The 25,995-nt window shown below is 30.1% G+C and overlaps 1 protein-coding gene across 1 annotated transcript in view; it reads right to left on the bottom strand.

Moving 5' to 3' along the window:
• Positions 1–25,995, bottom strand: part of LOC107359860 (uncharacterized) — a 44,278-nt gene that overhangs the window by 814 nt on the left and 17,469 nt on the right. Inside the window, exon 3 of the mRNA XM_015926447.3 lies at positions 1,499–1,659. Within this exon, the coding sequence (XP_015781933.2) occupies positions 1,499–1,659 (161 nt within the window). The remainder of the gene's footprint in view (positions 1–1,498; positions 1,660–25,995) is intronic.

The following is a 25,995-nucleotide window of genomic DNA, read 5'->3' on the forward strand; positions in this document are numbered from 1 at the left end:
GGATGAAAGAAATCAAATTTTTGTAAATTTCAGTTGTTTTGATTTCCATTTGTTTAGCATCTTTGACTTTTGTATAATCATTTAGACTGGGATTCCTCACAGACTCAACTGTTTAAACTTGTCTTTTCATTTTCAAATTTTTAATTTCACCTGAGAATTTGAGAAAACTGGAAAACATTTTAACTCTATAACTAGCAAATTGATGATATTTTTCAGCTTTGAATGAAATTCAATTAGATGATAATGAAATCATCATCTACAGGGAGTCAACTGAGGAAAACTTGCCTTTTGTAATCACACATTCATTAGATGTTGAAGGATATTTATGAGTACATAATTCCTGTAAAACATTCATGACAAGTTTTTGGAAAACTTGAATTTCTATCGGATTACCGGGTTGCATGGTGATGAGTTGAGGTTTTATGTTTTTTTTTGTCTTTTCATCATTAATACTTGTTTTTGCAGTTGTTCAAGATTAACTTTGTCAGAGGCTCAGGTTTGTGAAAAGAATGACTTTTAAAGGAAAAAATTTGTTCTTTTTTTCATGTCAATATTATGATGAACAATTTCCAAGGTAAGGAAATTCAGATTTAAATTGATCCATCAATTGAATACAGATGAGTTTGATTATCAACTCGATTAATATTTTCCTCTTTCAATGTTCACTTTCATTATAATGTCAAATGTTGTTTGTCTCAATGTTCATTCATCATTTGTTCCAATTTTTGCCTTTCAACTCTTTTCTTTCCTTTCTTTTCTTGTTTCATCTGATTAATTCTTGTTGCTCTTATTGCTGTGCATTGTCTCAACCACCCACCCATTCTGGTGTCTTGCTGAGTATACTTTTCAATAAGTTGTGAGAGTGTCAATTGAATAAGAGCAAAACAAAAAATGTTAAGAAAAATAACGATAAATCTTTGAACGAAAAAATAGAACAGAAGAAAAAGTAAACAAAAATTGAACAAATAAATTGATTAATAAATTAATTTCACTCTACTTTCCAATTCTATTAAAGTTATCACTTGGAGTGGACGCTATCAAGATGTTGGTAAATTCATTGGTCAATAATTTTCAAATTCAAAGTTGACATTCAGAGCTACTTGGTCAGACTTTAGTCAAATGGTTCAATATTTTCAATAAAAATGATTTGTTGAAAAGATTGAAATTTAGCTTGGAATCAATTTTGACTTTTCAAGTAACTGAAGGACTAATCTTGTGAGGTTAGTTTGACGCTTGGACTGGACTAAATAGTTTAGGGTAAAGAAGATTAAATTAAGATAATTATTCTCAAAGTCTTAAGTCTTTTTAACCACAAAACACATTCGACATCTTTATCCATAACATTGGTTCGAAATTTTTGACGCTTGAGTTTGGTCGTTTCACATAATCATTGTATGTCAATCACACTATAAGACACTTTAAAATTGAAGTTAACCAGATTCACTTCCAGGTTTGGTCGAGAATGACAATTGGACTTTGAAGCAAAGGTGAAACTTACCGTTTTGTAAAACATACAAGACTTTCTATCTTCATCTTCACCATTTGGACAATCATAGAATCCATTGCAAAGCACATGATCTTCAATGCACCTATATCGACCCATTCTATCGGCTGATGGACAGGCAAATCTATCAATACCATCTTCAGATGAAGGGCATTCTGTCGAGAAGAAAATTAGAAAATGAAAAAAATAAAAAGAATTAGTTTATTTTCTCCTCAATAGGTGGCGCACCACAACGAATCCAATTCTGAAAATTGTTAATAAAATCCAAAGAGTTTCAAGATTAGTCTAAAGATTCAAGTTGATAGCGTTTCCAGTTTTAAACTCGAGACTAATGAATCATTAGCGAATAGACTTTGCAAAACTAAAGTTAAGAGCAAAATTCATTGGTTAATGACACATGAAATGACAATTTAGACCTAAACTTGACTCTGAAAGGTGAACAAAAGTTTATGCATTTGGATGAAATTTTTAAAGGCAACATGAAAGGTTGAAGTTGAGGCGGAGAAAAGTTGATAAAGGAAACTGTAGAGACAAATGTAAAGTGAATTACCCTGTTAATATGGATAATGGTTAATGTTGCCATTGAATAAAGGAAAACTGAAAAAGAAGAGAAAAAAGAGAAAAAAGAAGGCAAAAAGTTTTTCTTTTTTTTCTCGCTCTCCTTTCATTTCAAATGTTATATTCCATGTTACACTTTGACATTATTCAATTCACAATGAATCGCTGGACAATTCACTGGCAACTAATAGAATCAACTTGGGAATTGGTGAGGGAAAATAGAGTTTCAAAAACTGTTGAGAGAAGAAAAATATTCTGTAGAAAAAAGAAGGAGAAATAAAAAGTTGAATGCTGAGAAAAGAACCTCCAAATTGACCTTAAACTCTACATTGATCACAATATTATTCATCACATTTCTTTTATCACATTTTTCCATCTCAATCCTTCATTATTCACCAGCATTATTGATGTTATCATGAGTGGTTCATGGGCTTGCACAAGAATGACGATAATAATTGAAAAATATGAATTTCCATATGAGAAGGAAATGTTAAGCAAAAAGTGCATTTTGTATCAACGAAGAGAAAAATGTTGGAGAAAAAAAGAAAACAAAAAACAGTTGAAAGAAAGGAATCTAAAGGGATTTCGGTTGAAATAAAATTTTACTTCTCTAGACTGTTGAACATTTTCATTTGAATCTTATCCATTTTCATTTGTATTGATATAAAGTAAATAAAATTGAAACATAAATAAATAAATGGTGAAAATGGCGCATTAATAACAAGCAGGGAAACTTTAAAATTTATAACTTTTCTGCCTTTTCCAGGTTATCAAGATTGTCAAACAATATAAGCGCTAATGTTATTGCTAATGAAATACCTCAAGAGTGTAAATTGAGTGGTGCAAGATGTCACATTGAATAGTAATGAATGTGAATAGAAAAAAAATTTTCTTCTATTTTTATCTATAAAACATTCATTTCCATTTGTTTCAATATTTTCTTCAACTGAGCCAACTTTTGTCATGCATTGTCCAGTTGGAAAACATTGGACATGGAAATCAATTTCAATGTATTTCTGTTTTACATTGAAAAGTCGATCAATTTTGTTGATTATATTTTTAAACATTTTGCTTTCAAGTTGATAATCAGTTTGAAATCTTTGCTTGATATTAAGATGATAACAAGCGTAATTGAGTTAAGATAATTGAGTAGAAACACTTGCATTTTATAAATAATAATATGCTATCAATAATGGATTTTATGAGTTTTTTTCATAGCTTTTGCTATTTTTGATTTCGATTTTTGTTGTTACAGAAAAAAGAAACTGAATTAAGGTGAAACATAATATTGAGATTAACGTTAATAAGCAACTTTCATGTTAAACATTGTTTCTTGCTTTACTTTTGCTAATAATGGAATCCTTGAAAATGCTTCAGATGAATTTTGCTTCAGGTTATCTTTGGGTATTTTTGTACTGCCAACTGAAAACACTGAGAACATTTTTCTCATTGATTGCTCATCACTTGGTCATGAAAAATTGAACAGGTTTACTATTAAGTAAGCACATAAAATCTCTGAGAAATTTTACTCCCAAGATGAGTGTAAAGTAAAGTATGGAGTGAAAAAACTGAAATTCGTTTTAGCTGATCTTTTCAATTGAATAGAGTTGCAATGAAGACCAATTCCAGTCCAGAAAAAAGTCCAGTTTCGCTGATGAAATTATAAGACCTTTTTATTCACAGATAAAAAACTTGCCCTTGCAAGTGAGTCTGGTATCTGAATCGTTTTTCAGATAAACGTTTTTCTCCTAATAATATTTTTTAGGATTTTCAGCTTCAGAAGTCTGACTTTGCATCCAGATAAACTCACCGAAATGGTTATCATCATAACATCCTGAAATATCTTGATAACACAAAAAATCAAGTCCCACAAAGAAAAGTAAACTTTAGAATTGATATTTTCGCTGTATTTGAAGACTCATTTGTCAATCGATTCCCACTTTGCTTGTATCTTAACCTGCTTTCAATCTATTTTTGGTACTGAGTTACTTAAATTTTCAGTGTTTTCATTTTTTCGCTATTCAAAAGCGCTATTAAGAAGATTTCCGTTTTTCAATTTTCTAATTTTAAATATTTTCTTGTTCCATTGAAATTTTAAGAAAATGTTGCAATTTCTTGAAACTTTTATTTAAGTTTCCATAGATTCCTCTTTAATCAATTGTTTTTAATTAAAAATCAGAATTTCAGTGTTTGGATGAAAATGTTGAGCTAACAAGAGATGAAAAGTTTAACTGGTTTTAATCTTGATTTATATTGCTTTTAATAGCAAATTAAGTCTCCTTTCAATTAACCTTTAATAAAAGTTTTAGTCTTTGATATTTGATTTTTAAAGTTCATTTATCAATAGTTCTTTTATTAAATTTCAGCCTGATATTTGAAGCAAAAATTGGATGAAAAATTGATTGCAATAAATGAAAAAAGAATCTGAAAAGGTTTGAAAAATGTTGAGCTACGAAAGAATCGAAAACAAAAGCTTTCGCTTTTCATTGAACAATTTTGCTAAAATCTGTATAATGATAATCTCTATACAATGAGAATCATCTAAATGTGTCAAGTTCGTATTAAAAGTTGCTTTTGTCCAAAATGTTGAGTCTACTGTGACTTCACATAAGATGAGTTTGATGAGCTAAAAGTAGTTCAACTAATGATAAGTTACTTAAACTGATGTTAGGAAGGAAAAAAACTGAGCTTGAAAAGTCTTGTTAAACTGGTCCTAAAAGCTTGATCATGTTAGGGTTGATTCTGTTATTTAACCAAAAGTGAACATGAAAAGTGACAAAAGTTTTACCTCGATTTGTCGAGTTTACCTGTTAATGAAAAATGACATGATCATGATGAATAAAGAAGATTGCAAGTAAAAATGTTGCTCAACTGAACAAAATGATCATCACTTTAACCTTCAATTCGATATGATACTGTAATCAATTCACCAGAAAGAAAACTTTAATTGTAATTACTTTTTCAAATGTCTTCAAAGAGTAATTGAACTTTCCTTTGCTTTGAGTGAAATTTTTTTTGCAGTTTTTCCATGAAAAATGTATGAAAGTTCACAAAAAGCTGTTGAACTCGAACCATTGGAAGAAAATTTTAAATTCATTTTGAGCTTTCCGTTCCAATTCAGATTGACTTCACTGTTGGCGAACACTGTGTTATCCATTCTGCAAGGGTAAACTTGAATTGGAATGCAAAATGTTCATCAGATAAATGAACAAAGGTTACCTTGCATGCTGAGCGAACATTTCATAACGTGAAATTTGGAAAATGTCGAACTTCTTTCCAAGTCCAATGTTTTCCATTTTATTACATTTTCTTTGTTTATTATCTTCTTTAGGTAATTGTCATAATGTGGGTTAAACTATTGATTCAAGGTGATGAACAATATTATGAAATGGATTTCAGGTAAACACCAATTGCTATTCAACTTGAAACTTTTCACTCAACAGATCAATTGGTTTCAATCAATTAAATGCACTCCAATTCAATTTATGAATAAAAATTGTTGATCTTCTTTGAACAAATAGTTACTCATTGATGGTCAAAGGTGATCAATGAGTTTACTTGCAATGACTTTCCGAGTTTGAATTTCGTTCAATAGTTAATCTTATTAAGGCTCATGATGATCATGCAACAAGAAAGTAAAGGCATCGATAAGGAAAATTGTTGGTAAAGTAAAATATCAAAGGTTAGATTAATTCAAACAGAAACTTCGAACTGATTTTCCAGGTTCTTCTTTTTCATGGAATCAATCGTTTTGATATTTTCTAATTTAAACTTTTGTACCCATTTTGAAAGTTCAATGAAAAAATCAAAGTTCATTTTTTCCCGGATTTTGATTCGAAAATTGATTTTGCAAATTTTCATTTGATAATTTGATTACACTGATTGATTCCAGTTGAGGGCAACATCATGAGAAATTATTTTTGCAGCAAAGTAAATGAAACAAAGTTTGAACTTTATCTGTAAGTCTATTTATGGAAATTCAACAAAAACAATTTCAATTAATCAATCAATTTGTCTTAATAATGAATTGAGGCAAAAGAAGAAAAATAAATCAATTTAAAAATAATTATCTGATGAAACCTTTAATGATGTTGAGTCAAAACACTTAAATCATTGTTATCCATTTGATGGTAAAAAAAGAGAAACATGTTTTCCATGAAATTTTCACCCAAAATTTCTCAATTTCAATTCAATTTCCAATGATAATTTGGTTGAAAAAACTGATGAAATCTCTTGAGAAACGAAAGGTTAAATCTTTAACAAAAAGAACTCGAAAAAAGTCGAAATGTCTTCATTTGGTAAACACTTATTACTCTTTGCATCCACCTACAACTGATTAAGTTGACTAAATAATTAATTATCAATTAAATGTAGTCGAGATAAATGTTCATCTAGTTACTCACTTGGAATTAAAATATCAAATTAACTAATGTGATAATAATAGTAATAATTATAGTTGAACCAGGGAAGGAAAGGAAAACTAAATCAATATAATGTTTGAACAAAAAGGTAAATTTACCTTTTCATCATTGATGTTCTTTTGCCATCATGATTAATGTTGATGGCATTATGTAGATTAGGTGAAATTTTTAATCTATTTAATTACACTCGGCTTTTTACTGGAACCGAGTTGACTAGTTGAATGGACAACATGATGAATTGACAATTGAAAAGGTTAAAATTTGATTTATTCAACAATTTAAAGGTTGACCACAAAAAAGGTGAGTTTAAATGAGCGCAACCAAAGACAAGTTTGCTGATTCAAGTTGTTTGCTGATGAGTTAATTTATTATTAACAAAAGTGTTTAGTTTATCTTAATGAAAGGTTTGATCATGGAAAAGGTTCACCAACTGTTTCATCAATGGTCATTGTTATTAATAGTGTAAAAACAAATATTATTACTTGACCAGTTAATGTAATGTAATGTACTAAAAATAGACTGTACTTTGCTTCGGTCGACTTTAATAATTGGTACGTGATTAGATTTACAAGTTTTGGTCAACTCGACTTGGTTCCCTTTTTTGGTCTTGTTTTGTGTTGTTGGTCAACTTTTGCTTGCCCATCAAAATTTAAGTGAATTAACCAACAAGAAACACACAGAAATCAAGGGAAAGGGAAGATGGAGAGAGAGAAGAAAGGTTTTCATCAGTTGACAAACAAATCGTAACAAGACAAAAGTTTTACTCAAACAAGACCCAGTCAATATGCTTAACATCAACCTAATGTGCCTTGACCTTTCTCATCAACTGATGACAAGCCAACCGTAAACTATCGTGAAAACACACAAAAATGTCAAAAGTCGGTTAAAGGCAATTTACAAAATTGCTTTTCTTTAATTTCAATTCAAAAATCGATACATGAGGAAATCCAGCCAACTCAGATTTATAATGAATTTTTAAAACTTTGCAAATTCCATTGCGATCCGTCTTTGAATTTTACAAGAATTATGCAAAGAGTACTTTCAGCCCTTGAGTTATTTCGTTTCCATGAAAACTCTAAAGATGAAGTTTTGAGAACGCAAAAAGATAAGTGTCGAAAATGAATTTCTATGCTCAAATCTTTTGCCTGGAATTGATAGGCGCTCAAATGATCGCTATTTGTCATTTCTCATTAACAACAATAGCTTCAGATTCATCATCAACCGGTAACTCTGTTAAGTCAACTTAGCAAGTTGAGAGACTTAGCTAACTCAGCATCAAAAGCATCATCTGATCCAGCATAAGAGCGAGCATTCGTCATGAGTATATTCTGATTAAGAATAAAACTACACACATTCATATTATTACGATGCTCCGAAAAACGAACAATATAAACGAGAAGACTTTTGAATGAAAACTTGAACTTTTCAATTTCCTGATTAACTTTAGCAAATAACAAATGTCTAATTCTTGATTTGAATCCAGAAATTGGTTTCAATTTTTGACAAAAAAGAGTATTGAATATTAAAAATGATTGAAGAAGCTAATCATTTAATAATTCATTTATCTTCATTTAAAAGTGTTTATAAGCTTCTGTCCTCTTTATCGTTTAATAGTGAAGCTGTTGATTTGGTGAATGCATGGAAATATTTCATTTATTAATAATGAAATGCAAAATTGATAATTTTGTTTCAAAAATAAAAGAGCTATAAAAGGGTTAAACTTTAATCTAAAAATTTTTTCCTTTTCTACACTTGATAATAAATAAGAGTTATAAATAAAGTTTTTCACTGAGGAAACATTTGCATGGTTACAGTTGAACTCGATCTATTTTTGATATTCACTTTTAATGATATTAACAAGAGCAATAATGATGAAGGCAATGGTAATAGTATCATGTCTTGATCATGTTCAAAATTCACTTAAAATTCATTTTTTCAACTGAAAAAAGAAACTTGTTCCTTTCCTTTTCATTTCATTTTTTTCATGTATATCAAATGATATCAAAATGATCAAGAAATGAAAAAAAGAGTAAAAAGAAGAGAAAGAAAAATGTTGCCAATATTCAATGTTTTCATGTGAATGCTTTGCATTTTTATGGTGAAAAAATGTACAAGTAAACAGTCAACTAACCAGTCACCTGAATCAAACGAAATGATAATAATATAATAAAGTTGATGAATTTTTTTCATGATGAAGAGAGAAAAAACTGAAAAAGAACTTCTACAAAATTAAATTACATGCTGTGAACCATGTTACCTTGTTTCTCTAACTATTTACATTTTCATCCGAAATAAGATTTTCCATGAAGATACCTTAAGATTCAAAAGTTGAATCGTGTCAATCATCGAAATTGAACGAATTTTGAACGAAAAGTGTTTGGAATCAAATATAGAGGCTGACCAACTGTTGATTGTTATGACTTGAAAAGTCATTGATTAAGAGTGAAAGTGCCAATTAATTTGTTCTTGTTCAAGAATTTGGAATTTTTTATTTCGTTCAATTTTCTTCTTCCCTTGTTGACTTGTTTTGACTAATTAACAGTTGAATTGCTGGGAGTGAAGCTGATAACCAATGAGTAATGATAATGGATGTAATAATAGGCGAATGTTTGAGCAAATAATCAAGATAAAAAAGTATTCTCAGGGAATGATAAAAGGTCGTATAAAAGAAGTGCCAAGAATAATGATAATGATAATGGAGTGAGAAAAGTAATCGTTTGGCTGTTGCTGTTTGTTATCATTATCTCAATATATTCACATTATTTTTTGAGTGAAACCTTTTCTCTAGTTAGTCATCAGAACTGTCAATTTTTGCTCTCTGAATAAATGGTCAAATCTTACGTCAGTTGAAATGAATGTTGAGAATGTGAATGCGAAAATCTTCCGGGAACGAAAGGTGAACTATAAGAATGTGAAAATGCAAGTTAAGTTAAGGACATGAAATGTGCACTGAAAGGGTTGAATCAATAGTTTGATAGGAAAAGATATTGATCAATGGATAACAAATGGAAGAGACAAGGATGCAAATGATGGTGAACATGGAAGGTATAAAGATAATTGTTGAAGATTGAATTGATAATGGGATTTGATGGGTTTGGTCAAAGTGTGGAGGTTGAAAGCTAGGGTTAAACGTCAAAAACAAATGAACGGTAAATGCATCAACATTTGCTTGTCACTAATGGCTTTAGTAGCAGTTGAGGTTACATGCTTTGTTGGCCCTTATCTGATGCTGTTGATGATATTTACAGAGTAAAAATGAAAATGTCTTGAAATTTCTCTTTATTTTACTAACTCGACTTTTTTTTTATTTTCCTTCATGATAAAGTGCAAGTGTGGGTGGAAATGTTTGTAGTATATCAATAAGCTTAATTGGTTAAACTACTGTAGGGAAAGAGAGTTGAAAAGTAGCTCAAAATTAGTCTGTAAACAGGAGTTGCAATTTAATCTTTCAGTCTCTTGGAACTCATTTTAATCTTAAATGGGCATATCTTGTTAGGAAATTTTATTCAAAAGATAATGTTGACATCCTTAGATTTCAAAATGCTATGATATGGATCCTGGGAGTAAGTGCTGGGAGTGAATTCCGGTAGTATTTTTGGTGGTGAATGTTGGGAGGTAATCTGAAGAGTGAATACCGGGAACGAAAATCATTGCCGATATTGATTCTAATAACTCTTTTGACGAGTCTCAGTATTCATTCCCAATGATCATTCCCAGCATTTAGGTCTGAAAATTACTCCTAGCATGCACTACTCAGATCACTCGAGGACTTGCAACATTGACCACCGAAAATAGTACCGAATTCCTAGGCATGAATGTTGTGAATCATCGTCGGGAACGAATACTCGGACTCAATGACAAGAGTTATTAGAATTAATGTCAGTAAATTTATTCGTATCCCTAAATAACTCCCAGCATCTACTCCCTGATTACTCCAGAGATCCCAACATTTGCCATAAAGAAAGGGAACACTGGGAGTGACTACTGAGGTGAATATCAGTATATGAAAGCTGGGACTGAATAAAAGGAAAGAATAGAAAGAATATTGGCAATAATTTCTGATACTGGGATTGAGTTGTGAAAGTAAATCTTGGGAGTGAATGAGATAAGTGAAAACAGAACGATCGTCAAGAAGAATGCTGGGAATGAACACTGGGAGTGAATGCTAGGAATGAATAGCGGGAGTGATTTTGAAGGGCAAAACTGCTTGAATTTCGTATTCATTGATGAAATGATTCACAAAATGTAAGTTATCGTATACCTTTCTATATTTTAAAATATCTCTCTTTTCTCACTGTAAAATTGCAGTTCAACCGGACGAGGTTCAAGAATCCAAATTGAAAACAGTCTTATAGCGTTGGAGTTGAACATTTAACAATCGTATAAACAAATTATCGCATTACGAATAATTTTATACTCGTTTAAATTCTATCATCATGGGAATAGAATAATTAGTTTTTTTCCTCTTTTCTTTATTTTTCTTCATTATTAAGATTAATGTTAGACATGATATTTAAAGTTGCATGAATTGATTATTTAATCTTGTTTAACCTTTACAAAAATAGAATTAAAGTTTTCCCTTGTAATTGATCTAGTTTTGTGATAATCTTTGGTTGAGTGAAGCAAAAGGCCGTTGAAATAAAAGTTGTACTCAGTGTTTAATGTGAAAACTCTGTCAACTACTTGAGATAACATTAACTCCCTGAATAGTGATAACTTGTGAACAAAGTTTAACCAGTTTAGTTATTATTTTTATCACAAAAATGAGAAACCAAACATTGATATGATTGTCAAGTTAATCGACCTTAACAATGTCACTTTTATTATGTTAATAAATTGCTCATTTAGATGATAATGGTGAGGGTGAGGAAGGCGAACACAAAAAAAGAGTTAATGTTAATTTTGCTATTTTTTATCTTTCATTGTTGTTCTTGATCAATTGTGTTCTGGTAAACTGTTTATCATGTCATTGTTCAAGTTTTATCATTTCCTTTGCATGCAATAATGACTTTGATTCTTGTTTATCTCAATACAAAATTCGCTTCAATCATGTTCGTCTTTTGTTATCTTCACCTGAACAGCTTTCAATTTCAACTACAGATTATAATGTTGGAACTGCGAATTGAATAAACTTTGATTTTCCGTTGATCATCTTTAGATGAAAAGCATCAACCGTAAGTGAACTTTTAAAGACCAAAACAATTGACCTTTGCTAATGTACACAATCGAACATCGTAGGAGTTTCAAAGGTTTGTTTTCTCGTCAATCATGCAATTCTGAACATTCAAGTAGATCGCAAACAATTAGTGAAAGAAATGAAAAGAGATCAAATCGAGACGAGAAAAGATCAACAGAACGAAATGAAAACAAACCGTAAAACTATTTCTAGACTTGAGTCCAATAAATCCTAAGGTTATTGAACAAACTCGGAAGCTCAAATTGGTAAATATCGGAAGAAATCAAAAGTTCAGAAAAAGTTCTAAGAATTGAAAATAAAACATAAAAGTTAAAAATTCAATTGTTTCCACTGAAAGAAAGAAAAGTTCAACGAAAATCTCTTTTAAGAAAACTCGTCATTAAGCCAGGGAAAGCGATTTGAAGAGTCATCAAAGCGATAAAACTGAAACATTTGTAGAAGGCAAAGAAATTTTAAATGTATAATAAAAGATTCTTGAAGAAACTGGGAAGCTCAGTTTGGTAAATATGCAAAGAAGTTGAAAGTTCTGAACAAGTTCTGAAATGTAAAAGTTAAGAGTTTGAACTGTTTGAATGAAAGTGAAAAAATCGCTTCTCTTTTAAAGCAACATTTTATGCAATTTGTAAAGCGATTTGAAACATGAATTTGAATCTTAAAAGTTTTGTGACAAAAATAGCAAAATGAGCGAAATGTTTTGTTGAACAATTTCAATGATAACTTTTTTTCTCCAAATAATAGTTGAAATCTTTTTGTAATTTACAGTTCAATTCTAGTTTAAAGGTTACCATGTAACAGGGTAAAATGGAGTCAATGATGATAATTAAATTGTCCAAAAGTGAAGAAAAAAAAAGGAAAATGAAATTAGCAAAAGAAGTGGAAAAGGAGCAAAAAAAGCAACATTTAATTGAGAAAAGAGAAAAATGTTTTTTTCTCTCTACTTTCACTCCCTTTCTTTTTCCTTCTTAATCCAAGTCTATTAAAATGAACAACCAAAAGAAGGAAAAGTTCAACACGAGAATAACATTTTAATATAACATTAATGGCATGTAATTTGAATATGTGAATAGCTGGTTGTTAGATGTTGAGCCTTGGTTAGGACTGAAAGGCTCTTTAATAGACTCTTCAGGTTGAGGTTGAAATTAGTAGGTTGTTTGGGTTGTTTGCTTGTTGAAAACAGATTAAATAAATAAGCACTTTTGATTATTAAGGTAAAGGTTGTTAAGGAAAGAAACAGGCGAAAGGGGCAAAAGTATATGTTGACTACGTGCTAAAGAAGTGGTTTAAAGGGTATAAGTGAAGGGAAACAAGTGCATTACAAAGAGTGGATAAATGTGATACACTCTTGGGTCTAGTTAAAGTTATTTGTAATAATAGCATGTTATAAGTACAATTTGACAAAAGGCTGATATTGAAGTGAAAAATCTTTTGTTTTCAACTTTCTCTTTATTCCTGTTAATGTCTTTACCTTTATTGTTGCCAATTGGTTTTGACTGTTGGGAGTGAAAATCATCAGATAACAAATCACAAGTGTAATTGTCAAATCGATTGACCTTTTCCTCCAATTTTACAATCTTTTTTTAGTCAATGAATAGGAAGAAGAAGAAGAAAACCTGAACTGAATTTCAAGGTGGAGATGAAGAGATGGCCAACTTGCCAATAATGATGATTTACCTGAAAGAAATTTTTCTTTGATTTTGATTTTCGAAACTTTTCTAACTTTTATTTAAAGTAAACAGTTTTCCCTGAGTTCATTATTTTTCTGAGCAAACTTTTTTCTTTGTTTACCGAGTTGAGCTGATTAAGGTAAATTAATATTGTCACTGAATATTTGGAGATTGTAAATGAAAATGATTGTTGAAAGCATTTAGAGTTGGTCAAGTTGTTATTTTTAAATGAATGGATAAAATGTTTATCTTGTTAACATTATCTCCACTCCCTGTTCTGGGAGTGAAAATCGGACAAATTGTTGAACGCCATTTCACTGTTTACACCTTTTACCTGTTGCTAAATGTTACCTTTCAATTTTACATTTGAAACTTTTTCTTTCCATTTGTGAGTTGGAAAGAAAAATTTTTGATTCTTTTTCGTCGATAGTAATTAACCTTTTGGGTTTTGGCGTTTTCATTGTTAGACCGCCTTTTGCATGCAAAATTTTATCGAATTTTATTTCAAATTTATTTTTCTTTTATAATTTACATCTTTTTTGGCTTCATTTCTGTTCATAACCTTTCATCAATCGAAACAATTAAATCTATTTTAATTATTTTGTAGTTTATTTTGAGAAACAATGTGCAAAGAATAGTTTGAATAGTAAATAACATTTAAATAATTCAACTTGAATTGCTTGAGATTTTCTTTTGTTTCCAATTTCATCCAACCTTATTTATGCGCTGATTGTGTGAATTGTTTGAATTTCATTTGTTATTTATTTGCTTCTTTACCAAAACCTGCAATTGTTATTCACTTCTCAATCGCTATTTAAATTACTAGCTGCATGTTGTTTTGTTTTATGCATTGTTAAAGGTTAACCTTTAACCATCAACCTTCCAACAAGGAACAAGTAAATCAATGCAGAATTTTCATGAAAAAAAAGCTATTCCCTTTCCTTCCCTGTAGATAGGAAAATAGCTTGATTATGTTGACACAAAATTCAAAAATATACTTTATTCAACAAGTTATCATTTTAAATATTTACTGAAAACTCAACTTCAGTGAATCACAATTCAAAGGTGAAACTTTTTTAACAAAAGTGATAGATTGAGTTCCAATTTTTATTTTAAATCGTGATTGAACTCAAAAGGTTTCAAAGACATTTTTGATCGTTCCAATCAAGATCAATGTAATGCCCACAAAATGACCAGAAATTTGTTTAACAATTTATTTTCCATTGCTGTTATTCATAAGCTTTCCATAAAATGTATCACTATCAATCAAAGTCGAGCAAAATTTCAATGGTTTCTGACTGAATTGAATTTGCAATTTTTTTCTTCAAAACGAACCTTTAACGAAATGTTTTTAACGATCTTATGAAAATTTTTGCAGATCTTTTGCATGGATTAGTCAGAATGACGAGAAAAGATCATTTAGTGTTTCAGAATCGATTGAAGCAATTCTAACATGTTTTGGATGAAATCGTCAAACACTTCAAGTTTAAGTGAACATCAAATTTAGTTCATTTGTTTTTTTGAAGCTCACGCACAACCAATCAAGTTAACTCATTTCGAATCCAAACTTTTACGAAATGAAACAATTATTAGTTCGCATATCCACCTCCAGCTTTAGACAAACCACTCAACTTTGTTACTTTAAAAGCATTCATTTGCCTCTATTTTGACATTAAGCTCATTTCGGATCTACTTTTAAGGTTACTCTTGCCAAGTCACGATTTTGTCACAAATTGAGATTTGCAAACTTTTGTGAAAAACGGAAATGTCAACGAATGAACTCGACAATTGATATTCAGAATCGATTAACCCAAATAAAAGAAAGACGAATAAATGTTTACACATTGGTGTGAATAAATTATTATTGTTATTAATGGCCTTTTATATTGAAATAAATTCAACATTATTCTTCATCGCAACAATCAACATAATAATTATTTAAGTGGCTTTTATTTTTGACCAAACATATTGCGCTCTGAGTCACCACTAATAGAAAGCCTAATAATTGTTATTACTTTCATTTATCTGTACATTTCTATTTTCGATTGTTATCACTTCTGCTTCTCCAATTCACATTCATATTAATATCAACATTATCTCAATTCAATTCCTTCTCTGAACGCACCTTTTCGTCTTTCCTTTCTTACCTTTTCTCTTCTCATTATTTTATTTATATTCATCTTTCAAACCCATTATTATACCCAATCCAGTAAGAATACAATTCTTGGTTAATTAGATAATCGTCCCATGAGAACTGAATATTCCAACAGTCAACTTCTGAAAAGGTAATATTCGTAAATGGAATATTAGAATAATAAGCTTTTTCGAGGCACAAAACGGTTCAACAAATGGCTTGTTATCAAAACATCCACAGTTGAACAATTGAAGGTCTCGACAAAAGCGGTAAAATTTTACGTTCAACTCGAGCAAAAAAGATCAATCAGTAGAACAAGAATAAAAGATTGATTTCCATTGACAGTTTTCATGGTGACAAATATGAAAAGTATCCAGAAAGGTTAAGTGAAAGTGAAAATATAAATTAATATTAATATTGAAGAGAAGAGGGAAAAAGACATTTATCAATAATGAATGGATTCTCAACAGTTTCTCCCTTTTCCCTGTTCAACTAATATTTACAAATTACTTTTACCACCAGTAATGAGCATAAACTAGTGTTGCATCAATATTTAGCTTTTAAATCAAAGTGAAAATTCATTTTCTGACAAAAGTCGCTTTTTCGTTACATTTGCTTCTCATTAATCAACTTTCATTTTTACATGATTCAACATCAATTGATGGATTGCTTCACGTCCAGTCAACCGATGTAAACCAGAAAAAACTCAACCATTTGCACTTCAACATCAATACCAATCAACTGGATAATATTAAAATACTTTGAATGCCGAAAAGGGTTGAGAGAGAAAAAAGATCTTATTTTTTCTCTTTTCGTTCACTCGATCAAATAACTTCAATTGACATGAATTTGAATTGTTTTTCTTTTTCATTCCAACCTTCAATCTCGATTTAGATATTAACATAAGTTCATTTCCGACTGATTCTTCAATCAACTGTTGCTGACGAAGTTTGATGAACGAAAAGTTTCTCCATCAGAACGAGTTACTCGTTGGAAAAGTTGATGAAAAAATCAAGTTTTCTTCAAATATTGAAATTCCATTAAAACTTGATTTAGCATTTTTTCTCGAAGAAATTCATCGGATTTAATCATGAAATGAATAAATCTTTTTGGGCTCATTCTTTGCTCAACAATTAGTGATTTTTTTGAGCTCTTTTTTCATTACAATTATGAGTTGATTTATTTTACTGAGATGTCAACCAATTATTACCACAAATAAACTCTTGTCAAAATATTGCTCATGATGATGATTAAGTAAACCATTAAAAGCTTTTCTTTCCTTCATGTAGATGTATATATACATTTAATCTATTTCCATGTCAATTAACTTTTCCTGTTTTCATCTTCATCAGATTCAAACATTTCTACCAATGAACAATCTTGCCTTTTCGTTTAACTTTTTTTTCTCATCTTGCCTTTTCTCCTCTTTCCTAAACATCATCTTAACCAACTCATCTTCAGCTACAGCATCCAATTAAATTACACAATTGCCTTATTACCTTTGAACATCAAAAATGTTCATTTGGTGAAATAAAAGGTAAGTGAGAAAGTGAGAGAGAAAAGAAGATAAAAAGAATAAGTTCTCAAGTGTTTCCAACAATTTATTGTTTTCCTTTTCACACCTAACCTTGATTTATTAAATCTACTTAGTTGAAGACCGAAGTTCACCAATGAACTTTTACCCTTTGATTATCTCAACAGCTTCAATAGCAAAGTGTTGAATGAAAGGAAGAAAAGGAAAAGAGGAAATGTTGAAGGTTCGTATTGGGCACAATAAAAAAAGACAGCAAATCGAGTGCTGATCGACATCTGAAATCATCACTTGAAACTTATAATAGTTGGAAAGACTAATTCTTTTTACTGGTTGATTTTTCGTTTTTTTCAGAAGATGAATGCAAAGTATTTCATGGTTGACCCATCGCTCAGAGTCGAGATGTTTACAGAAATGACGCCATTTCAGGAAATGGATGAATTTGAACTCGAGCTTTATCATCTTGTTTTCACTGATTCCTTGACTTACTAACATTATGAGAAACTCAGATGCAGAACAAGACTGGAAAAACAATAACATGTCAAGGATGAATTAGTGCAACAATTAAGAACTTTTGTCTAGAAATGCTTCCAGGTTAATTGCACAGGTTAATTGTGATTCTGAGTTTAAGATTTGAGAAGCTTTTCACTTGTTTACGGATCATTTTATACTCAGCTGGATAAATTAATGAAAAAGGACACTTTTCTGACCAACTTGAAGGCAGACAGGCGTAAACTCAATCAATCGACTAATTAAAATAATTGATTCCAATTAGGCAACTACATATGTGTACCATTTTTTTGCCTCAACATTTCTGGGTCCAGTTTTTGTCTACCATTCAAATCGATGTTAAACAGATGAAAAGACAAGGGGAAAACAAGTGTTACATCTCTTCAGGGAAATTCATTGTTCACCATTGATTGTTGCCAATTTTATCTCTTTTCTTTCTTTTCGTTTTTCAGGATCATTTATACATTTCCATGAGGGAATTTGAACAAAACATCAGAATCAATACAACTTGCAAAACAACTTGAGCAACAGTTATACACTTCAATTAATTGCCAACATTGCTTCAAATTTCAACTTGCACAGTCAATTTTGATGGTCAATAAATATCGCCTTTTCAAAAGCCATCCAAACAAATTCGAAATGATCAAAATCAACTTGAGTCATCGAAGAATTGCAACGTCTTTTGCAAGTCTTCGACATTAGTCAACCACTTCAAGATTTCGTGTCACAATTGCAACGCACATGATGTGCAATCATTGTGTCAATTGTTTTGAACTTTGAGACAATCGAGACAAACTTAACATTAGCTTTGACTTTTAGAGTTTTTAGAGGAAAAACATTTGAAAAACTTACCAACAGCTAATAGATAAGAAAACATTGACTCTTGTCAATCTCAAATGGTTGACACTTCCAATGATGATTTGTAAATTATTAAAAATGTGAGCAAAACTCAACAGTTTAACATTACTGTTTACCCAGGAACACAAAAGTTGGGTCAACATTACCAACTTTACTAGAAATAATTGAATGATAGACTTTGTTTACAGACACTAAACTATGCAAAATTATTAATAGACTGATAAAACCAGTGAAATGCTAAAAAGTAAAACTAATCTTATGCTTGATAATGGTGTTTGAAAACAGGGAAATAGCAATTGACCTAAATAATATTTATCTACAGACAATTATCAAAATGTTGGTCTTTGCCAAGACAACATTATCATGTTTATTGTTTTCCTAGTTAGTTTCTTTCAGTAAATATCAAGAAACTCACAAAGACTAAGGTGGAGTTATGAATAAGATTGATGACATCGCCTTAACCAGGGAATCTTTTTATTTCATTGTATGGATGTAAACATAAGATGAAAATTTGCAACATTTTCATCACAATTTGAACATTCTGCAGAGCAGTTATAGTATAGATTTCAGGTTCTTTAGACGCACAGTATTGCTCAGTATACTGGGCCTTTTAGCTTTGATATGCATAGAAGCAGAAATCCTAAAATCCTAATGTTAATAATAAAAAGTATGAGAATGGTTTCTATGTGAAAATCATTTTAAATTAACTTCTATGCTATCGACTGTGCAATACGAATGTATTATTATGTATTAATCATTTGGATTTTTATTTTCTATTAATTTTTTCGTGAATCGAGTCAACATTCTGACTTTTTACTTCAAAAGTATGAAGTTAGCAAACCAATTATTTGCAGTAATATCACAGTGACAGCAGCTCTGCGTCTTTATTCACAAAAAGTATCTCAACATTTTTTGATGAATAGCTTATTCAATGATACAGAGTTCTACTTCAAAATAACTAAAAAATTGATATCTTTTCGAGCTTTTTTTAAGAATAATTTTATGAATCGGTCAAATCTATTTTGTCATTATTTTGTCTGTTCAATCAATATTCAAACATATTTAGACCGACTGGTAAAACTAACTGAAATAAATCACTCTCTAGAGTTATTTCCCATGTCCAAGGTGGATTTACACTGACTGAAGAAAGTATATCGCAACGTTTTTTCCTTTTCTGAGCTACAAAAATCTAACAAGATTTTGCTATTTAGTCATCATCTAATATCTTAATATTAAAATGTTCACGGATATCTAAGAAAAATTTTTCTTAAAATAATATCTGTATGTTTTTCTTCACTGGGCATATTATTGGTAATTCGAATTTGAATAAATACTAATCTTTACTTGAGTTGTCGAAAACTTGCATACATGCTGACTATCATTGCCTCGGTGTGTGTTTCAGTAGGCTCAGGTAGTTCAATTTAAAGATATTTAGAATAAACAGGTCTGAGGATGTATACCCAGTTATTCTGTGATATGTAAAATGAAAATGTGTATGAAAAGTGAATTCTAAATAAAAAATTACTTAGATAATTCCCATTGCTAGCTTTCATAGTAACAAATTGACCTTGAATTATTTTTTTGTTAATTATTATTTATTCATTCGAGAGATACATCTTGACTTGTGTAATAATATGTACGACTAAAATTTAAAGGTCTTACTCGAAGTTATCAACTTATCACCACATAATATAGTTAGTTAATATTATAATAATAATAACTTATTAAAAAGTATCTTATTTTTTCTTGGTAACATTACATGATGACATGTATTTTCATTTTATCTTTCTATTATTTATCACTTAAGTGAAGGTATTTCTAAAGTAGTCATTGCAAAAATGTTAATATGAGACAGCATTCAATTGACTAGAGCTAGAATTTTGCATTTACGTTAATATCTCCACATTTAGAGTACAGACTACTTCTCTTCAAATAATAATTATATTAGTTTATATCGATTATCATTTATACACAAGTTTATGTATTGCAAGCAAAATTGCGGATGCAAATAAGATCAATTTTTACTATTATAGTTGCTTGTTTTTTGTCTCCACAATCATTTCGATTAAACAGACGTCAAAATAAAGCATGTTATGTTAAAAGATTCCAGTAATTGCTACGAAACTTTTAATTAACATGAACATCATATTCACAAATTTGAGCTCTTTTTCATAATTTTTATTAACTCATGCGAGAGATATATCTTCATTTGTGTCATAATATGTACCATGTAGGACTGCGAAATAGACTGCTAACTCGGAATAATTAATATGCTTTCACATAATGTTGGTTATGAAATAATTGAAAGGTAACAAAAAAGAAATTTTTGTGTTACATTACAAGAAAAAATGTATTTCTTTACTCTTAATGGTTGATATTATTAATAACTAATGTGAAGAAATGATGAATTTTTAAAATGTGACTATGGGACAAAAGTTCTGTATCAAGAGATGTAGCCTCCTAAATACCATTTAATAGCGCATCAGTTTCTAGGCTAAACTTGAAACCAGCAACTAAACTCAGTATAACTCTAAATAGTTAAGAAGCCATTTATTACAAACTCGTTAATACGCTACCAAAAAATTATTGGAAGAAGTTGCAAGACTCAAAAAAATGTCTTCTTCAACATGACGATATGAAAAATGCATTTTAGTTCGAATCTGAAACTTTTGCATTTTCACCATTGATTTTCAATGGAAGAAATATCCAACTTTGCGCCTAGATTTGAGCATGAAAACATGATTTCAAATCATGCTGCGTTACATCATTAGAAAGGAAACTTTTTGAAGTTTGATATGGTTGCAAAAAAATTGACCTGAAAATTCGCACAGCAAAATCTGACAAATTCTCGACTTTGGCAACGAACACTTTCATGATAACTGATTTTGATTGAAACTAGAGTAGCGCCATACAAAACTTTGACATTTTTCTATAAGGTTGACTTCAAGGACAAATTTCTATCTAGAGCCATTGCTGAGTAATGGGCTTCTGAAAGTTGATATATATCATTGATACACCCAGTATAACGCAAATTTTCATTTTGTATTCGTGAAAATGAAAGAGTTCATTAAATTAATATCTTATCGACTCACACCTGATCAGAGCACGCAAAGGTAACTAAAAAGGCAAAACACGATCATTTACCAACTCTGCGTTGAAGAGCTTTAATAGTAGTTGCTAAGCCGCAGATTAAAATAAGTCGTCAGCCATAAATTCAGCGAATTAAATGATCCAATTATGCTTACTAAATGAAATGAGAAACTAGCTTGGTGATATTTACCATCTAACAACCTTTTTCACACAATTACGTATTTAGTTAAAAACCTGGCTCTTCAGTAGATCTAAATGTAAGTGTCTCTAAATTTCGAATGATGTTTTCTTCTTATGACTGGTATAAATATTTTGTATAACTTCTGACGTATTCATCTCTAGATAATTGTTAGTTTTTTGATGGTCAAGGATATGAAAAGGCATGCAAAAAATACCTTAACTAAAAATTATATCTTTAGGTTTTTTGTTTGTGTAAGCTACAGCGGTTTCACAAGACATTTAAATTTATTAATTCCTCTTAAGAGTACAGAACCTTAATGCAAAATGTCAGTACTCACAAAATGTTGCGCTTTATCAAATAACATAAAATCAACTATCATAGTTTTATTCAACTTTCATCTTTCATTTTAAATCATTAAGATTTTATCAAAGAATACATTGCAAGTTACATTTAATTGTAAAATATTAAAGAATCGAATACATTCTCAATTCAGTCAGCCAAATGCATCCCTGACTGAAGAAATCCTATTTATGCATTTGAGCTTGAAATTTTCACATATTTATCATTCATTCAGTTGCAATATATCTTGAGCTGTGAGAGCAGCATGTAAGGTTACATGATATATTTCTAACCTAAAATGAATAACATACTGTACTCATCAATAATATAGTCTCAGTGGCTTTAAATACTGTATCAAAAAATTGTATGAATGTCTGTTCAGTAAGTTTTAGTTGTTCAATTTCAACAGTTAGAATTATAGTTAAAATTAATTTAATTGATGCCAGGATGGATATTGTATCATTTTAAAAATTCGAATATGTCTTGTCTTGACTAAATTAAACTTGATCTGCGTCTTTTCACTAATGGATGTTCATTGATAGATATAAATTCAAGTTATGTATTAATACTGTAAGCCCGAAAAAGGTGCATCAAACTTGCATTGCATTTTTATTCACATCATTCATAAATTTACCTTTGATTAATTTGCATTCATTTCCATTTTTTGCTGAGAGCTTTATACTCAAAACACTTTCATTCGTGCAGCACAGAGAAAACACCGAATCTTTTTCATAAAAGATGTTTGATTTGGAGAAGCGATTAATTATAAATTCGCACTAAAATTTGAATGATGTGTTATATCAATGATGACACAGGTTTGAATGTTAAGTGGAAATACCATAATTTGGTTTTTGAAAAGTGAAATCTATTGCATTATCAATGATGCATAAAAAAGCATAGTTAACCTTATGGACTTCACCCTTGACTGCAAAAGATGACTCGCATTAAAAATTTACTTTTCCAAACATAACTAGTAAACTACTTATACTTTTCTGTTAATAACGCATAATTTGATTAATATCTCTACATTGTCTGGAAATATAACTATCAACAATTTTGATGAGCAATACTATAAGATAGATCCTTAAAATTCGATAGTTTAACTGAAACACTTCTATCAAACCAGACTGTAAATGATCCATTAAACACAATAAAGTTTGGTGAATTATAATACTTAACATATATTTAGCTATATTATTTATCACCATCTTGATTTCGAGTCAGTCAAAAAATTAGATTTGGTAAGATCTATGGAAAAAGGAACTTTGCTTTGCTTTCGAAGTGTTTACCAAAATCGCTAAATTGAGATTACTTGATTGCAAGCCAATGCAAATCACATGACCAGCCAAGAGGCAAGCATTACAGCTTCCTTTGAAGACACTTATGATAACGCTAACATTAGCCGTATGTTGCAATCACACTATTATCTAGTTTTATCATAAATAGTAGTTAAGGCGCTTCTTCATCAATTTTTGTTTTCAAGTTTCATTAAATGCTGTAGTTACGTTTATCTCAATTTAGTCATCTCATTTGACTCATCCCTTGGTCTAATCATTGTTTACTGTCTTCAATTTAACTTCGACAATAAATTGACAGTTTTATACCTGCAATAAATTGTTGAACAATTTTGAATGAATGCAAGTTTATCCAATCATCCGTCTGATAATGGCCATTAACTTAACATTTAATTCAACGATTGGATTAAAGGCAAAATGTTCCAATTCTAAGGTCAATATTCTTGTCAAAATATTGAGCTTGTCTCCTCAAAATATTGATTTATTCTGTCAGTCTGTAAGAAAGATTAATCATCGTCCATCCAGATTAAATTATCAAGATATTTCAATTTTTTTTATTCAATTTGAGTAACAGGAAAAACTAAACCGTAAGATTATTTCATTCACAGCCATGCTCATGGTAATAAAAGTCAAAAGATTTTTCGCTTTTTTTCCTTCCATCAAAGAATAGATAATGTTGACTAATTAACGAATCTACCTTTTAACCGTAATTGAATTTCTAATGAACACATATTGGAACAGCCTGAAGCAAGTAAATGATAAATGCCAAGAATACATGTAAATACTCATTGACAGTTACAATGTTATCAATTATGAATGAAGAGAAGAAGAAGAAAAAATCTAAAAATAAAATCAAACAACAATTTGAACAAGATTTTCAAGAGCAAACAAAATTTCCTCTCTTGAATTTTCAACCCTTCATGAGCTAATATTGAATAGAATTTTTTTGAAATATTTTCGTTAAACAGATTCAAGTGCAAAAGGATAATTAGTCAAAAGGGTTAATCTTGTGGCTCTATAATGGTCAAAGTATATTACCAAGCTGGGAGTGAATAACTAGACATGATATATGATATTGATGTTCATTTATCTTGTTATCATATTTCATCCTTTATTTCACTCTCTTTTAAGTTTTTGTTGTTTATCAACTATTAAAGCAATCAGATTGAGTCTGTAAAAATGTAAATGATTTATTGGTTAAGAGTTGAATTGTTCAATTAACTGATTATGGTTCAATCATAAATATCAAGTTTAATTAGTTGAAAATTTAAAGGCAAAAAAAGGTTTGTCATGCAATGAATAGCTTTACTCCAGCAAAGGGTTTCATCTCATTGACCTTAAAGGGTTCATCAAAATGGCTTTGGGTTTACTGTTGACTTAATGCTTCAAATTGATTGTGTTCAGTTCAACCTTTTACCTTTTATCTTTTATTTTCATTCTTGTTTATTCCTTCCATTAGGATATTATTGATATTTACAGCTCATAGAAACTATTGGTTTGGAAAGTGTTTCATCTTTGGTTAGCGAACAAAGTTTAATCATGATTCATGTAACCTTTTATTATACCATTTAAGCTCACTTTTAACTTCACCAGATTATTCACCTTCATATAGTCTGCTAATACTTTGCCTTCCATGTCACTTGATAACTGTTAATCGATGGCTTTTATCATTCCTAATCTTTTGGTCTAACTCAATTAGGTCTGATCAACTGAGGATATCAGTTTAAAAGTCGACTTTCGATCAGTTAAAAGAGAAAAGAATTGACTTGATATTTAGTTTATCGAGGTTTTTTTTAGGTTTGATAAAAGTCCAAAATTGTCTTGAAAAGGAACCTTTAGTTTTAAAATTAAAGTCAAATTTGATAACCTTTCCCTTTGGAAGACATTGGTTCCACCGATTAATTGCAGGCTTCGGGTCAAACATCATAAAGCTTTTGCAGCAAGTCAAGTCTACTTGCATCAAATGGCAATAAGCACGATCAATAGGTTGGGAAGCTAACGGTCAGTTACGATGGAAAATAATCGGAAGAAAGGATCTCAAAATCGCTTCGATTTTCGTTCGATATCTTTTCTACTTGTAACGCATTCTTGATGAAAGTTATCGGATGAAAGTTCAACTTAAAGCGCAATTTTATCGTCAAACTGTTGATCAGAAATGCTTTTCTCTTAACACTGAATGATCAACCAGAAAATAAACCTCGAAATCAATGTTTGAAACCTTTGCATTTGTCATTAAAAATCAATAAAGTTTGATATTTGCAATACGTTTTCTTGATAAAATTGATCATGAGAAGGTCAAATTCTGATTCCGTCTTTTCACATTCAATCGTTACAAAATTACTCTAGTTTGACATTTGAAAATGTCAAACTCATTAAAAAGAGTTGATTATTAGCATAATTTTAAGATAGCATTGCTCACTTTGGAGTTATTAATATTTACTCTTTATAAAAGTAAAATAAACAATAATTTTGCATAATGATAATTGTACGATCAAAAATATTGTCTTTTCAAGTAGACTTGAATTGTAACCAAAAGGATATGATAAGATTTGATTCTTGATCTACTCATTTGGAACTGAATTTGGATAAAAAATGCACAAATAATTGACGCTCATCTAATTGAATCGTGAAAGTTTTTTATATTGAATTGGCCCAAATGAAAGTACTTTTCCTTTCTCTTCATTCCCTGATTCAATCAAATGAAACATTTATG

Source organism: Tetranychus urticae, chromosome 2 (genome assembly GCF_039701765.1).
Source record: "Tetranychus urticae isolate SD_2017Ah chromosome 2, NJAU_TeUrti_SD_1.0, whole genome shotgun sequence".
Lineage (NCBI taxonomy): Eukaryota > Metazoa > Arthropoda > Arachnida > Trombidiformes > Tetranychidae > Tetranychus > Tetranychus urticae.